Genomic DNA, 14,880 nt, shown 5'->3' with positions numbered 1-14,880 from the left:
ATAGCAGTGCTGGTAAAATGGGTGAAGAGAATGGGAAACATAGGCTTCCAGTTATGGAATAAACCATGAGGATGAAAGGCACAGCATAGGGAATACACTCAGTTTTATTTTAATACCATTGTATGGTGTTAGATGGTAGCTATACTTGAGGTGAGCACAACATATAGAATTGTCAAATCACCATATTATACCCTTGACACTAATGTAGTATCATGTCTCAACTATGTTTCAATAAAAAAAAATGAAAAGGTAGGCATTAATAGCAAACTCAGTATTTTAATTTTCTCCATAAACAGAAGAGCTAATGAGGGTTGGGTATAAAGGCCGGTGGACAGTTGCCTTTTAATGGCTAGATGTGATGTGGAATGATCAGAAAATTGTCAAGAACTAGAAGTGAAAGCACAGTCAAATGATACCTAGGCTGAGGTACTGAGTGTCTACACCAAGGTAGAAATGAAGTTTGGGAAGAGTGGGGTGATTATGTGTTCTTTTTTTAATTGAGTGCTCAGTATTTTACAGTTGACTGTACCCTGAAAGTCACTTTTCTTAGTCTAAATCCTTTCCTTACAGATCAGAAGTTATAGTTGGTCTCAAAAGACAGCTTTGTTCCTTGCTATACAATTAAGCTTGGGTTTCTTTTCTGAGCTGCTGCCATCTGCACACCTTATGTTATGGGACAGAAGACTGGTACATGCTATTTCTTACTGAGAATGACATCAGAAACATGGATTCGCCCTCTGCAGGACAGTGCTTCTGCCATTGCCCAGGAGATCGAAGTCAAGAACGGAACAGGAGAGAGACATGAAGCATAATTAGGTTTATCCTCCATGAAGAAGTTATTTCACAAATAATGAGGCAGAACCTCTCCAATTTTAATAATAATGGAGTGTATATCATTGAGATTACTGAATCAAATTAATGAGTTAGCTACTGATAAGAATGAAACAACAAGATAATAAATGCAAGGGTACTTTTTGCCCGCAGATGCCATTTAAACAGGATTTGAGAAGAAGAGTCAAGTTTCATTCCTTTTTTTTTTTTTTTTAAGATTTTATTTATTTATTTGAGGAAGAGGGAGGGAGGGAAGGAGGGGGGGGGAGCACAAGCATTGGAGAGGGAGAAGCAGGCTGCCCATCCAGCATGTGTGGGGCTCAACCCCAGGACCCTGGGATCATGACCTGAGCAAATAGCAGTCACCTAACCAACTGAGCCACTCAGGCACCCCTCAAGTTTCAATTCCTAACCAACTATCTCCTTTCCTTTAAGTAGAGAATATAGTACATAGGGCTCCTTAGAGGTATACAGCTGAAATTTTTTCCTCTTTGAAGCAGAAAATATAAGGGCAATAATAATAATGCATCCAATTAAGTGTAGAGAACCCAGGTGACAGTCCACCAGAAAAAAAAGGTTCAAGTTGGCTTCCTCTTTGCCAAAAGCTCAGTCTCCTGTGTTCTATTTCCAAGTCATGCCCTCTTCTGTTTTTTTGGTCATTAATTACTGTGCTCCTCCCTTTGCTCTCACATTACGATACTCATCAAGTAATGAGGAAAAAATGATAACCAGTAGCATTCTAGACATTTCATTACTGAAATCAGCATAAAATGATTATATAAAATCACTAGGAAATTAAGTGGCCTTCTTTTCACTTTTAAAACTATACTTTGACTAATCGAAAGTCCATCTTATTTAATATCATCTAACAAGACCCCCTCCAAAGTATCTCTCTTCCTGGACCACAGTTATACATAATCTGGAGCATTATAAAATGTTCTTCTGATCTAAACTAGCAACCTGACTCGATTCATTATTCACTTTAAACTAATGAGATTATTTATTCAAGTGATGTTATTAATGGATTGCATAATATCCATCAGATAAAATACTAATACAATGTTGAAAGCAAGCAAATTAAGTCATCACAGGCCTAGAAAAACGATGACGGAGGTTGCCAGGATGGTCTGATTTGTGGTACATTCAGACTTAAATAATGGCTCACACTCTTTTCTCCTACTATGATTTTTATGTGTGTGAAATAAATCTGTGAAGCCAACAAAGACTAACCAAATGTATGAATTTGAACTTCTAATGAATACAATGACATTTAAAAGTCTCAAAGGTCACCCTCATAACACTAAAGTAATTCCACTGAAGTCAAAAACAATTTAAAAATATTTAGAGAAAAGGGCCAAGCAATGTCATTAGTATATATTGGCTAGAGGCAAAGGGTAAGGGGGATGAAGCAGAGATATTCTCTATTTTATTATAGCCTAAAATCAATTGTAGCCTTCTCTTATTAGAAGTATTGAATAATTGTTAAAAATATCGTCACCCATAAGGTAATATTTTGACACTGCCATATATCTTACATAGTTTTATTAACCAATATCATGTTCAATCATGAAAATATTTCTGCTCATGTGTATTTGTGGTTCCCAAGAGAAAAACAAAATTACAGTAAAGTGATAGCTTACATTTGTATAGCAGCCTAATTTACAACTGCATTGCCTCTTAGGATTTTAAAACTCTCCTGTGAAGTTGATAAGAAAAGCATTATTTCCCCATTTTGCAAAATAAACAAAGACAGTAAGAGGCTGGTCCAAAATCACCTGGTATTCAGCTTCAAAATCCAGAGATTTTTTTTTTTTAAGTGAGTTTGCTCTCCCTTGATTTGCCCTTTGTGTAGTAGGAAGGGCAGAAATGTCACCTCCTTTTAAAGAGGAGATTAAAATTGCAGTGGCAGAAACAGCCATGACCCCTGGTGAAGAAAAGGCTCCTGACAAAATTCTGACTGGTCTCTTGATTTTTTTTTCTTGATTTATTAAAAGCAGTGCTTAGAGCAAAAGGGAATAAAAGTTATACAATTTTTAATTTCCCTGTCAAAATTATGGTATCAGGTTGTCGAACCTGATTCTTTATATGTAGGTAAAACATGAGCTGAAATTAATTCTAGATCATGACCTAGCATTCAAACTATTACATGTATATATGCACACACACACGTATAGACATACTTTTTTTCCAAAAGATATGATCATTCATCTTCAAAACAGTATTTAAATACATTGCAAAATAGCACAGAACAAAAATGAGTCACTCAACCCTCAGGGGCTAGATTTTATGACTGACTTAGGATAGATAATTAAAACAATAATAATCACAAAGATGAATCTGTCCTTCCTGACTATCTGCTAAGAATTAGGTCCAGATCAGTTTGACTTACACATGTAAATTTTATAATACCACTACCTTGCTTTGATGTAGTAGTTTAATTTTTCAGCAGGCTTTCACATGCTAATATACACTGTTACACTTCTGGGTTTAATGAGAAAATCATCCTCCTGTCTCTGGGCCTCACCTTGTGAAGTCTGTCATTTCCATCATGATCATACACATCTGCTTGGCCAGCACAATTATATCATTGCCGCTGTCATCCCATTTGGCCACTTCAGCATCCAGCTTGCTTTTCTCTTGGTGGAATATCTCCACCTGCTCAGCTATTTTTGCCTTCTCCTCCTGCGGTAGTTGCGCCATGATGGCCTGTGTGGATTACAGAAAAAGTGTGACCAATGGTAACAAAGTAAATACAGACAGTAGGTTGCCTCTGCCTCAAGTTAATGGCAAAGCCAGACCCTGACGAGGTTTATAGGCTGCCCTGCCATTCCAGAAAGTATGTTTTCACATTCCTAGGAAGGAAAAAGCACAGACTGGTAAGGTCCCTCAAATCCCCGTCCCTATTCCTATGCACAAAAAATACAGAGATCCAAAAGGTACGTGCACATTGACAGTAACAGAACTTCTGTGTCGCTTTGATGACATATGTTTGTTCAAAAGAATCTATTCTTGACAATTTTTATATTTGGTCTCAGGAAACTTTTACCAGATGAAAGAGTGCACCTCTTTCAACACTGAAATCTGTTCAGAGAAGAAAAAAAAAATAAAAAGAAAAAAAGGCTTTCTGTCGCTGGGAAGGAGAGGAGTTTTACACAATATCTGAGCATCTAAGTGGGTGCAGTGGGGAGCATTTCCATGAGTGTTAATGAAGGAGACCATGGTTAGATACCAAACCATCCCCTAACTCAGGGCATTTCAGGGATGGCATACCTCCCCTATGGAAATCCTGAAATAATTTATTATGGCTTCTCACACAGCCCAGAAGTATGGAGAAGTTATAATGGGATAAAACATAGGTTTAGGAAGCAAAGGTCAATTTTCAATAGTTGCTAGGTAAGAGAATGTAGAAAAGCAAGAACTACAGCTGATTCTCATCATTAATGGATTCTTTATTTTCAAATTTGCATACTCTAAAATTTATTGGCAATTCTAAAATCAATACTTGTGGTGCTTTTGGTCATTCACAGACATGCAAGGAGTTGCCAAAAATAATTGAGTCACCTGACAGGTCTGTTCCCAGATGTGGTTGAATAATGAATTCTCTGCTTTCTTGTTTCAGCACTAAAGAAGTGTGCTTTCTGTGGTCTATTCAGTGCCACATTTCCCACATCTTAGTGCTCTTTGTTGATAATTTTGCGGTTTAATATGGCCCCCAACTATAGTGCTGCCTAGCATCCCTAAGTACATAGAGGCTGTGATGTGCCTTTTGGAGAAACATATGTGTATTAGACAAGCTTCATTCAGGCATGAGCTATAGTGCTCTTGGTCATGAGTTCAAGGATACTGAATTAAAATTATAAAGTATCTGAAAAGAAACATTCATTAAACATGATTATTTATTGATTGGTTGAAACAAAATGTTCAGACTAGCAGCTCTTAGGAATTTAACCCTCTATTTCCTCTAGAAGCAGGGACTCCATATTTGCTAATTAAGTGTTCATGGTGACTTTATGGAATACAAATACCACAAATTAAGACAACCAACTATATTTGTTAAACACCATGTATGTAGCAAGCCCTGAATGCAATATGTAGTGTCACCTCATTGCATCCTCTTGGAACCATGTGCAACCTGCTTCACAGAAAGGACTATGTGAATAAGTATGACAGCACTGGTAGCCCTCTGGTTCTGGGATATGTATATTCACCAATGAGAGCATAATTTAGGGAACTTACAGTTTCTGCAAAGGACAAACAAAATAACATTTACAAGAAAATCCTGCTTCCTTAATTATTTTTTTAATAAATTAATTTTTTATAGGTGTTCAATTTACCAATATACAGAATAACACCCAGTGCTCATCCCGTCAAGTGTCCCCCTCAGTGCCCGTCACCCATTCACCCCCACCCCCCACCCTCCTCCCCTTCCACCACCCCTAGTTTGTTTCCCAGAGTTAGGAGTCTTTATGTTCTGTCTCCCTTTCTGATATTTCCCACACATTTCTTCTCCCTTCCCTTATATTCCCTTTCACTATTATTTATATTCCCCAAATGAATGAGAACATATAATGTTTGTCCTTCTCTGATTGACTTACTTCACTCAGCATCATACCCTCCAGTTCCATCCATGTTGAAGCAAATGGTGGGTATTTGTCGTTTCTAATGGCTGAATAATATTCCATTGTATACATAAACCACAGCTTCTTTATCCATTCATCTTTTGATGGACACCGAGGCTCCTTCCACAGTTTGGCTATTGTGGACATTGCTGCTAGAAACATCGGGGTGCAGGTGTCCTGGCGTTTCATTGCATCTGTATCTTTGGGGGTAAATCCCCAGCAGGGCAATTCCTGGGTCGTAGGGCAGGTCTATTTTTAACTCTTTGAGGAACCTCCACACAGTTTTCCAGAGTGGCTGCACCAGTTCACATTCCCACCAACAGTGCAAGAGGGTTCCCTTTTCTCCGCATCCTCTCCAACATTTGTGGTTTCCTGCCTTGTTAATTTGCCCCATTCTCACTGGTGGGAGGTGGTATCTCATTGTGGTTTTGATTTGTATTTCCCTGATGGCAAGTGATGCAGAGCATTTTCTCATGTGCATGTTGGCCATGTCTATGTCTTCCTCTGTGAGATTTCTCTTCATGTCTTTTGCCCATTTCATGATTGGATTGTTTGTTTCTTTGGTGTTGAGTTTAAGAAGTTCTTTATAGATCTTGGAAACTAGCCCTTTATCTGATACGTCATTTGCAAATATCTTCTCCCATTCTGTAGGTTGTCTTTTAGTTTTGTTGACTGTATCCTTTGCTGTGCAAAAGCTTCTTATCTTGATGAAGTCCCAATAGTTCATTTTTGCTTTTGTTTCTTTTGCCTTCATGGATGTATCTTGCAAGAAGTTACTGTGGCCGAGTTCAAAAAGGGTGTTGCCTGTGTTCTCCTCTAGGATTTTGATGGAATCTTGTCTCACATTTAGATCTTTCATCCATTTTGAGTTTATCTTTGTGTATGGTGAAAGAGAGTGGTCTAGTTTCATTCTTCTGCATGTGGATGTCCAATTTTCCCAGCACCATTTATTGAAGAGACTGTCTTTCTTCCAATGGATAGTCTTTCCTCCTTTATCGAATATTAGTATATTAGTTGACCACAAAGTTCAGGGTCCACTTCTGGGTTCTCTATTCTGTTCCATTGATCTATGTGTCTGTTTTTGTGCTAGTACCACACTGTCTTGATGACCACAGCTTTGTAGTACAACCTGAAATCTGGCATTGTGATGCCCCCAGATATGGTTTTCTTTTTTAAAATTCCCCTGGCTATTCGGGGTCTTTTCTGATTCCACACAAATCTTAAAATAATTTGTTCTAACTCTCTGAAGAAAGTCCATGGTATTTTGATAGGGATTGCATTGAACGTGTACATTGCCCTGGGTAACACTGACATTTTCACAATATTAATTCTTCCAATCCATGAGCATGGAATATTTTTCCATCTCTTTGTGTCTTCCTCAATTTCTTTCAGAAGTGTTCTATAGTTTTTAGGGTATAGATGCTTTACCTCTTTGGTTAGGTTTATTCCTAGGTATCTTATGCTTTTGGGTGCAATTGTAAATGGGATTGACTCCTTAATTTCTCTTTCTTCAGTCTCATTGTTAGTGTATAGAAATGCCACTGATTTCTGGGCATTGATTTTGTATCCTGCCACGCTACCAAATTGCTGTATGAGTTCTAGCAATCTTGGGGTGGAGGCTTTTGGGTTTTCTATGTAGAGTATCCTGCTTCCTTAATTATAAAGCTCCTCCCAATGTAAGTGAATTGTTGGATGGAAAGGTGATTGATTTCTTTTTTTTATTTAGGCAAATTTATTTAAATTCAAGTTGGTTAACATACATTATATTATTAATTCTGAGGCAGAATTTACTGATTCAAAAGTTCCATCTAAAACCCAGTGCTGGGATCCCTGGGTGGCGCAACAGTTTAGCGCCTGCCTTTGACCCAGGGCACGATCCTGGAGACCCGAGATCGAATCCCACGTCGGGCTCCCGGTGCATGGAGCCTGCTTCTCCCTCTGCCTGTGTCTCTGCCTCTCTCTCTCTCTCTCTCTATCATAAATAAATAAAAAATAAATAAAAATAAAAATAAAAAATAAAACCCAGTGCTCATTACGTCAAGTGCCCTACTTAATTCCCATCACCCAATTGCTCCATGCCCTTACCCAAAGTAGTTGATTTCTAATAAAAATATCAATGGACATAAGCTCACAAAAACTAGGCTCAATAGACTCTGTCACTGACTTAGGTTGAGACCTAATTGCTACTGGATCATATCCTTAACTTCTTCAGATCTAAGAATAGTAAACAATTACCGCAAAGTTTTATGGTAGACAGCAAATGAAAAGAATGTGTTGTGCTTTGTCCAAAAAAATGAAAGCATATATGAGATTACTGTTAATATATCATCATCATTTCTATATTAGTTTCCTTTCTAGCTACCTCTTTAACTTATTACCTAGTTGCCGTGAAACACCTGGATGGGCCCAGATTCTGTATGACTATACATAAATAGAAGATTGACATGATTCCTTGAATACAGATATATATACCAGATAGTGTGCTAAGAGGCTTATGTATATAAAAAAAAAAACTTAATTTACTTCATCATTCTACAAGATTAATACTATTATTACTCCTATTTTATTAATGATGATACTATGGCCCAGAGAAATTAAGTTTTTAATATTATACAACTAATAAGCAATAGGAATAGGATTCAAATCCAGGTTAACTAATCATACTTAACTATTGTGTACAACTAGATCACCATGCACAACCACACGGGTTAGACACTGCACAATGATCCTATTTCAGTGGCACAAGGGTTGCTGAAATCACAAGTATTGTTCACCAGGGTGAGCACCTAGAGATGAGGCTTCATCTGCCAGAGTAAGGGGTGTCTTCAATTTTCATGAAGGTATCCCTGGACTATTAACTACACAGATACATCTTACTAATACGCAGCCGTGTTTACTATATTCTGCGCATGCATGTGACTTTATATAACTATCATGTGAGTCTCTGTGTATGTGTGTGAGTGTGCATGTGTATATACAGAAATTAAAATCCATATTTAAAAAGCCAGACTCATATAAATATTATAGTTAAAATATTTAAAACACTACATTTTTTGAGAAATATTTTAGAGTACTTTAAAAACTGTATTAAAGAAAGGTGGTTAATATATAACAAAATATTTGGTTATAAACTCACATATACAATATTTTACTAATAACAAGACAGCTATCTCAATGCAGTTTAGATAGGATTGGATTTGCAGAAGTTAAATATGTATTTTTTTTCCTAAAGCATCCTTGCCTGATGGTCTGATGCTCTCCTCATACAAAGCTGATAATCATGTTTTACTTAGACCTCACAGGTCCTAACCACCAACCTTTAAACCATTCACTAGGTACTTCTCTATAGAAGAATCTGTGAAACTACCCAGCATTTAATCTCCAGAGTCTACATTTAATCCCCAGACGGAAAGCAATGAAACTTTCATTGTCTCAACAGGGTTAATTTGTGCATTAAAGGGCGTACACTTCTCTTTTGACTATATCACATGAGTTTCGATTGTATAATTTAGGATTTGAGTATTAACTGCTTTGATCTACTCTCTAATTCCTATTAATGTCCTACTTCTGACTTCTCTCTGAGCTTCCTTAGGGTAGAGTCTTCAGGATCCTGCAAGGAATAGAAGCTCAATAAATATCTTTTGATTGACTGTGTAACTATTTTTCCACTCACTGCATCAACATAGTTCAAGAGAAGTTAGCAGAACTGACAAACATTTTCTAAGGGCACAATTCTGAAGAAAAAAATGGCCTCTTCAAAGCAGATTTGCAAAAGAAGATGTTATTTTGACTCTAGGGGTGCTCGACCCGCATAATGCACTTAATGGTGTGTGACTTGGGTGCAAGTGTCATTACATTTGCTTCTGCTTATGTAGCTATCAATGAGTCAAAGTCTTTTCCTAAATATTCTTAAAATGTTCCTGCTGGCTTTAAAAAATTCATAATTGACCTTTTCTGAAACTGAAATTAAAAAAAAAGGTTATCTATAAACAGTAGATCACAAACTGTGAAATTTGCAAGTTAATCAAATTAAAATTCAACACATGAGTTTTAATTAGGTCTTATCAATGTAACTCAGCAGTTTGAAATGTTAACACATTAAAGTTGTTCTAGCTAGAAAAAAAAAAGGCTGACTGCATTCAAATCAAGTTGAATACAAAATATGTAACATACAATTGTTCATTCCCTCAAACTAGGGGAACACGAGAAAAGTGATTTTCGTGACCAAGAGGAAAGGGAACTAATCAGCTTTTCTGTTTCCATGATGTGATCAGCTGGGCAGTCTGAGAGTTTGTGCTGCTTCTACACAGTAGTCAAGCACAGCTCTACAGATTGTTGATGTGGCTGATCTGGGGCCCCGAACTGTGGCATCAGAGACTTGAATCCACAAAATTTCCTGTGCCTCATGCCAAGTTTCCAGCCTTTCCTCTGAACAGCCAACTACTTTTTGTGATTGAAGTTACAAACCCTACTTATTAAACAAAAGTGTAAATCACTGATACAGCCAACAATCACTCAGCACAGAATCTTTTATTCAATCTAAATCTCAGGAGCTTTTGATAGGATTATTTTTCTAATCTCAAAGAGAAAAGTGACTTTTGAAGTCTATGGGCTTCCAAACTGACAAGTGTTAGTTCCTCAAACCAGAGTAAGAGTCTAACATTTAGGCTTCAACCGCATGAATGTTTTTTGTTTTTTTTTTTTTTAATTTTATTTATTTTACAGAGAGAGAATGAGAGAGAGCACACATACACAAACAGGGAAGTGGAAGAGGGAGAAGAAGAAGCAGGCTCTCCACTAAGCAGGGAGCCCAATGCAGGACTTGATCCTAGGACCCAGGGATCATGACTTGAGCTGAAGTTAGACACTCAACTGGTTGAGCCACCCATGTCCCACCATATGAATGTTTAAACATAATGATTAAAAGGGCTAAAACTCAATGTATCCATTTCTACTCACTCAGTTGTAAAGCAGAATAATAAATATAAGTAGTTAAAAAGTGGATCCTTTGACTTTTACCAGTCTCAGGCTGTAAAATTAATAGGAAAATTGAGGTAATTGTCTCATTAATTCACATAAAAACTTTCATGATTTTCTAAATTGTCCAAGTTCTTCTAGGTTTAATTATTTGACCAGCCTTCTAATGAAGAACTATCTTATGCATTTAGCATCAGCATCATCTTCTTCATCAACTTCACAGTTTGTGACATATTTTGTGATATGCATGCAGTCCTCCTAATGACATCATGAGATAGAATGCTGTGCATACACACACACACACACACACACACGTGGGATAAGATATGGACAGGTTAAGAAATTGCCCAAAGTCACACATCTTGACCAAGCCCATATTTAAAATAAGGTCTAGGAGACTCCAAATAATATATTCTATCACCAGGGTTAAGTGCCCAAGAGTTGTCGCTCACCAATTTTAACATCGACCTGTGAAGAAACAGCTTATAAAATGTCATGTCTAGGATCATAGGGTCTGATTACTTCTACATTTTATCAGATCAGGAAATGATCATTCTCTGCCTCTCCTGTTCTCATAAAATGCTGGAGAGGAGCAGTACATAGGGATACATAAAGGAAATAAACACTTTAATTAAAGAGTTTAGGAGCTATGTTGGAGTAGATACTAAAAGCTTTTCTCCTACCTTAACCTCCTTTTAGATTAATTTACCCTTTGCAGAGGAAGAATTTAACTGAATGAGAACACAAAATAAGTCCACTAACAGAGAAGGACTGGCAGTGGCAAAGAACAACTACCTCTGTCAAAGAAAATGTTTGCCTCCTTAACAATTTTGGCCAAGTTAACATACTTCTCTGGTCAAAAGTTCAACCATCTGTCATCTCAGAAATTCAATGCACCCTCTTATTTCCAACTTACAGCCATAATTCTAGGCCTCTGATTTGTCATCATATAATTACAGGCTAAAATAGGCTGACTCAATAACTAATGCTGTCTGCTGCAAGTTAATCACACAGATCACATGATGGATTTCAAAAACAAATCAGCAAGTGCTCGATTATAGGGGTACTTTGTTCTTACTATCCTGGACCATAGTCATAATTCATGCTGAAAAATCTTTCAAAAAAGACTATTGTCTTTTCACCTATTGGGTGAAAAAATAATAGATGATATAGAAACGTGCTATCTGATTTTTGTTTCCACCCATCTTAATTGACTTGGTATCTAACATAAGACACATGAAATGAAAGTACAATGGGACTGCATTCTTCCTGATAAGAAGTGGTACTAATCGTGCCATTTTGACAAGATGGTGATTATAAAGTACAATAAGGGTTGTACAATATGCCTTGGTCTTTAAAAAAACAAGTCAATGGATACTGGGCTGTATCAATACTGAATTGCAGTTAGTCAATAAAATTGATTTTGAATTGATTAATGTTTGGGTGAATTACTCAAATTTTCCCTTTGTCATTGACATAAAAATGCTGGTTTTACTTAATTTTGAAGAGGAGATGACTTGATGGATGAATTGGTTTAGTATTATGCGAACATAGACTCAAAAGCCTCTCAGCTAAATGAACTTCTGTTTTCACACTGGTAGGGGAGGGGGTTAATTAGAGTATACAAAAGATTTTCAAAGTAATGGACTTCATATTCTTTTGTGTACTTTTCTACTGTCACTAATCTGTGATCCAAAATAATTTCTCTTCCAAAGGATAACAATTTTCAGTCATCCTTTATTGGGCATTTAAAGTACGTCAGGAACTATGTTAATTATTTTACAAATATTAAGTAATTAAACATCAAAAGAATCCCATCAAGTAAGTCTATTATTCACATTTTATAGATAAAAAGACTGAAGCTCAGAAAAATTAAGCAACATGTAATGGAGCATGGTCCTCACTCCACTCTACAATTCAAAACCAAGTCTATCTGAAATCAAAGCCAGTCATCTTTAATAATCTGGCTTTTACCCTCACATTTCTCCTATCAATGTCCATCTATATCTTGTAAATCATTTCATTGTTGCATGAGACTATCGGGACATAAAGTATGAAAGAGAAATTGCGTTTTAAATACAAAGATTTTCTTGACTCAATGTAGGCTTAGTCTTCTTTGAGTCCTCTTTATTTTAACCTCTGACTGGCTATTCCTACTCTTCTATCACAATTTCTAAATCAGTGTGAGCTTTCTGGGGTTTCCTAACCTCTACTCTAAATTACTACCTCTTCCTCTATGTTATTTTTTCTTAAGTAAAACTTAACAGAGAATTAGAATAAATTCTAATTAGAATATGATAAAAATCCAATCTATAACGGAATTGTTTTTATCCTATAAAAATGAATCTTTAAAGGGAGGAGAATCTCATCTCCTTTTTTAATGCCCAGGAATTAATCTCCTGACACCTACCTTTGATTACCTGAATCTACCCTGAAGGAGATATGGTTAATAGAATTGGTCAGGATCATCTCTGAAACACTTGGGTTGGCAGAGAGTGTCGTGTAGTATTCAAACATCAGCCAGAGCAGTGATCTTTCTTTGCTTCTTGCTCCATGCCTTAAGCTGGAATATTTCTCATATGTCTCTAGAGTTTCTTTCTCTGTCATATAGCAGACAGATCTAGGATTACTGCCCTTGCCATACGTAGGTGCATGAAACCCAAGTCCTGGATGTCCACTCACCCGTGCACTCTGCCCTGCAATTAGCTGGTCGTCCTCAGTCTGAACACTTGTCCGGCTGCGCACATCGTAATCTTCCTGTTCAAAGTCAGAATCATCCTCTAGTTCTTCTGGGGTCTAAAGGTACAAAGGAAAAGAGAAAAATCAGCATATTTTAAATTGATAACCTTCAACCCACCCATGTACTTGGTGGCTGCAAAAGCTAAGTAGCTCCCAGGAAAGAAAACTTGTGGGCAGTTACATGTAGGGGGTTATGGAGGAGGGTATTGGCTGTAATGGAGTCAGAAAAACCAAGCTACCCCAATTTATCCATAAAAAAAACAAAACAAAAACAACAATAACTCTATTACTTCCTCCTGTAGGTATAAAAAGTCTAACTCTTGACATGACATGCTTTCTAATTTTAAGAAAAATTATATTTGTGTGTTTTTCCACCCATGGAAATCTATTCTAAGATAGAAAATCACCATCAATAGCAAAAGTTGTACCTAGACTTAGTCTATAATTATTTTTTTTTGCTCTATTACAAGTCTTTTCTAGTCTTAATAAGCAAAAAGAATTGATCATCTCCAAGCCAATGGTTAGTCCAGATGAAATACCTGATGTGGTCACTAAACCGTATAGTGAATAGGTTGCAACTATAGACTCCAGAGTCAAGACTGCCTGAATATGAGCATCTGTGTGATCACTGGAAAAATCCTCTTAGCTTTGATTTCCTCCCCTGTGAACTGCTGTCGATAAAAGTTCCTCTAGGATTTTTGTGAAGATTAAGTAATGTACTTTGTGTAGAGAGCCTGGCGCATAATAGGCATTTAAAAAATGTTTGCGGGGATCCCTGGGTGGCTCAGTGGTTTAGCGCCTGCCTTTGGCCCAGGGCGCGATCCTGGAGTCCCGGGATCGAGTCCCACATTGGGCTCCCTGCATGGAGCCTGCTTCTCCCTCCTCCTGTGTCTCTGCGCCTCTCTCTCTCTCTCTCTCTCTCTCTCTCTCTCTCTCTATGTCTATCATAAATAAATAAATCTTTAAAAAAATAAAAAATAAAAAATATTTGCCATCACCATTACTTAGAATTTTGAAATCAATTCATTCATACACTTTTAAAAGTGAAGCTACCAATCACTTACAAAACCATCCAGGATTAAATAACTCCTTCTTATATAGTATCAATTTAACTAAAACCAGCACAGGTCTGGTTTCCTATTAGGATTCTCTAATTTATTCTCTATTTAGGGATAAGAAAACCAATGTTCTGAGAAACAACATGCCCAATGTCACTAAAACTAGTTAATAACAGAATTAGAATTTAGACCCAAATGCCCAAATGTGTCTAACTTTTTCACATTATAAATCAGGTAAGAACTGGAGCTATGGAATGGCTTTAAAGTAAGTAGTTACATGAAGATCCTGTCCATTCTGTGTCAGAGGACATGATTTAATCCATAAACCCAGAAGCAAAAATACTCCCTATCTTTAATGACCATAATAGATAACATACACTAAGTGCTTTTCTTGTGCCAATAATGGTGTTCTCTAATGACTGTATGTACACTAATTCATACAGTTTTCTTCACAGTCCTGTGATGTGGACATAATTTTCTCCACTTTACAGATGAGGAAACTGAGGCATGAGTGGTTACACTTTGTTTTGAGGTGTAACCTGCAGCATGTACTGTGTAGACTATCATCCTCTGCTAATTCTAAAAAGATAAACTCAGAGTTGGTGACGATGGTACATGAAGAGGAGACAGTGCATTAGTGTGACCTTCTCAGATCA

The 14,880-nt window shown here is 37.0% G+C and overlaps 1 protein-coding gene across 9 annotated transcripts in view; it reads right to left on the bottom strand.

Moving 5' to 3' along the window:
• CTNNA2 (catenin alpha 2) overlaps window positions 1-14,880 on the bottom strand; it is a 1,079,777-nt gene that overhangs the window by 65,848 nt on the left and 999,049 nt on the right. For all 9 annotated transcript variants that reach the window (XM_072769992.1, XM_072769991.1, XM_072769993.1 and 6 more), the window contains 2 exons: window positions 13,110-13,223; window positions 3,356-3,537 (listed from right to left, as the gene is read on the bottom strand). In XM_072769992.1, the coding sequence (XP_072626093.1) occupies window positions 3,356-3,537; window positions 13,110-13,223 (296 nt within the window). The remainder of the gene's footprint in view (window positions 1-3,355; window positions 3,538-13,109; window positions 13,224-14,880) is intronic.

This window comes from Canis lupus, chromosome 12 (assembly GCF_048164855.1).
Source record: "Canis lupus baileyi chromosome 12, mCanLup2.hap1, whole genome shotgun sequence".
Lineage (NCBI taxonomy): Eukaryota > Metazoa > Chordata > Mammalia > Carnivora > Canidae > Canis > Canis lupus.
The sequence above is the reverse complement of the archived record's forward strand: the minus strand, read 5'-3'. Positions and strand labels throughout refer to the sequence as shown.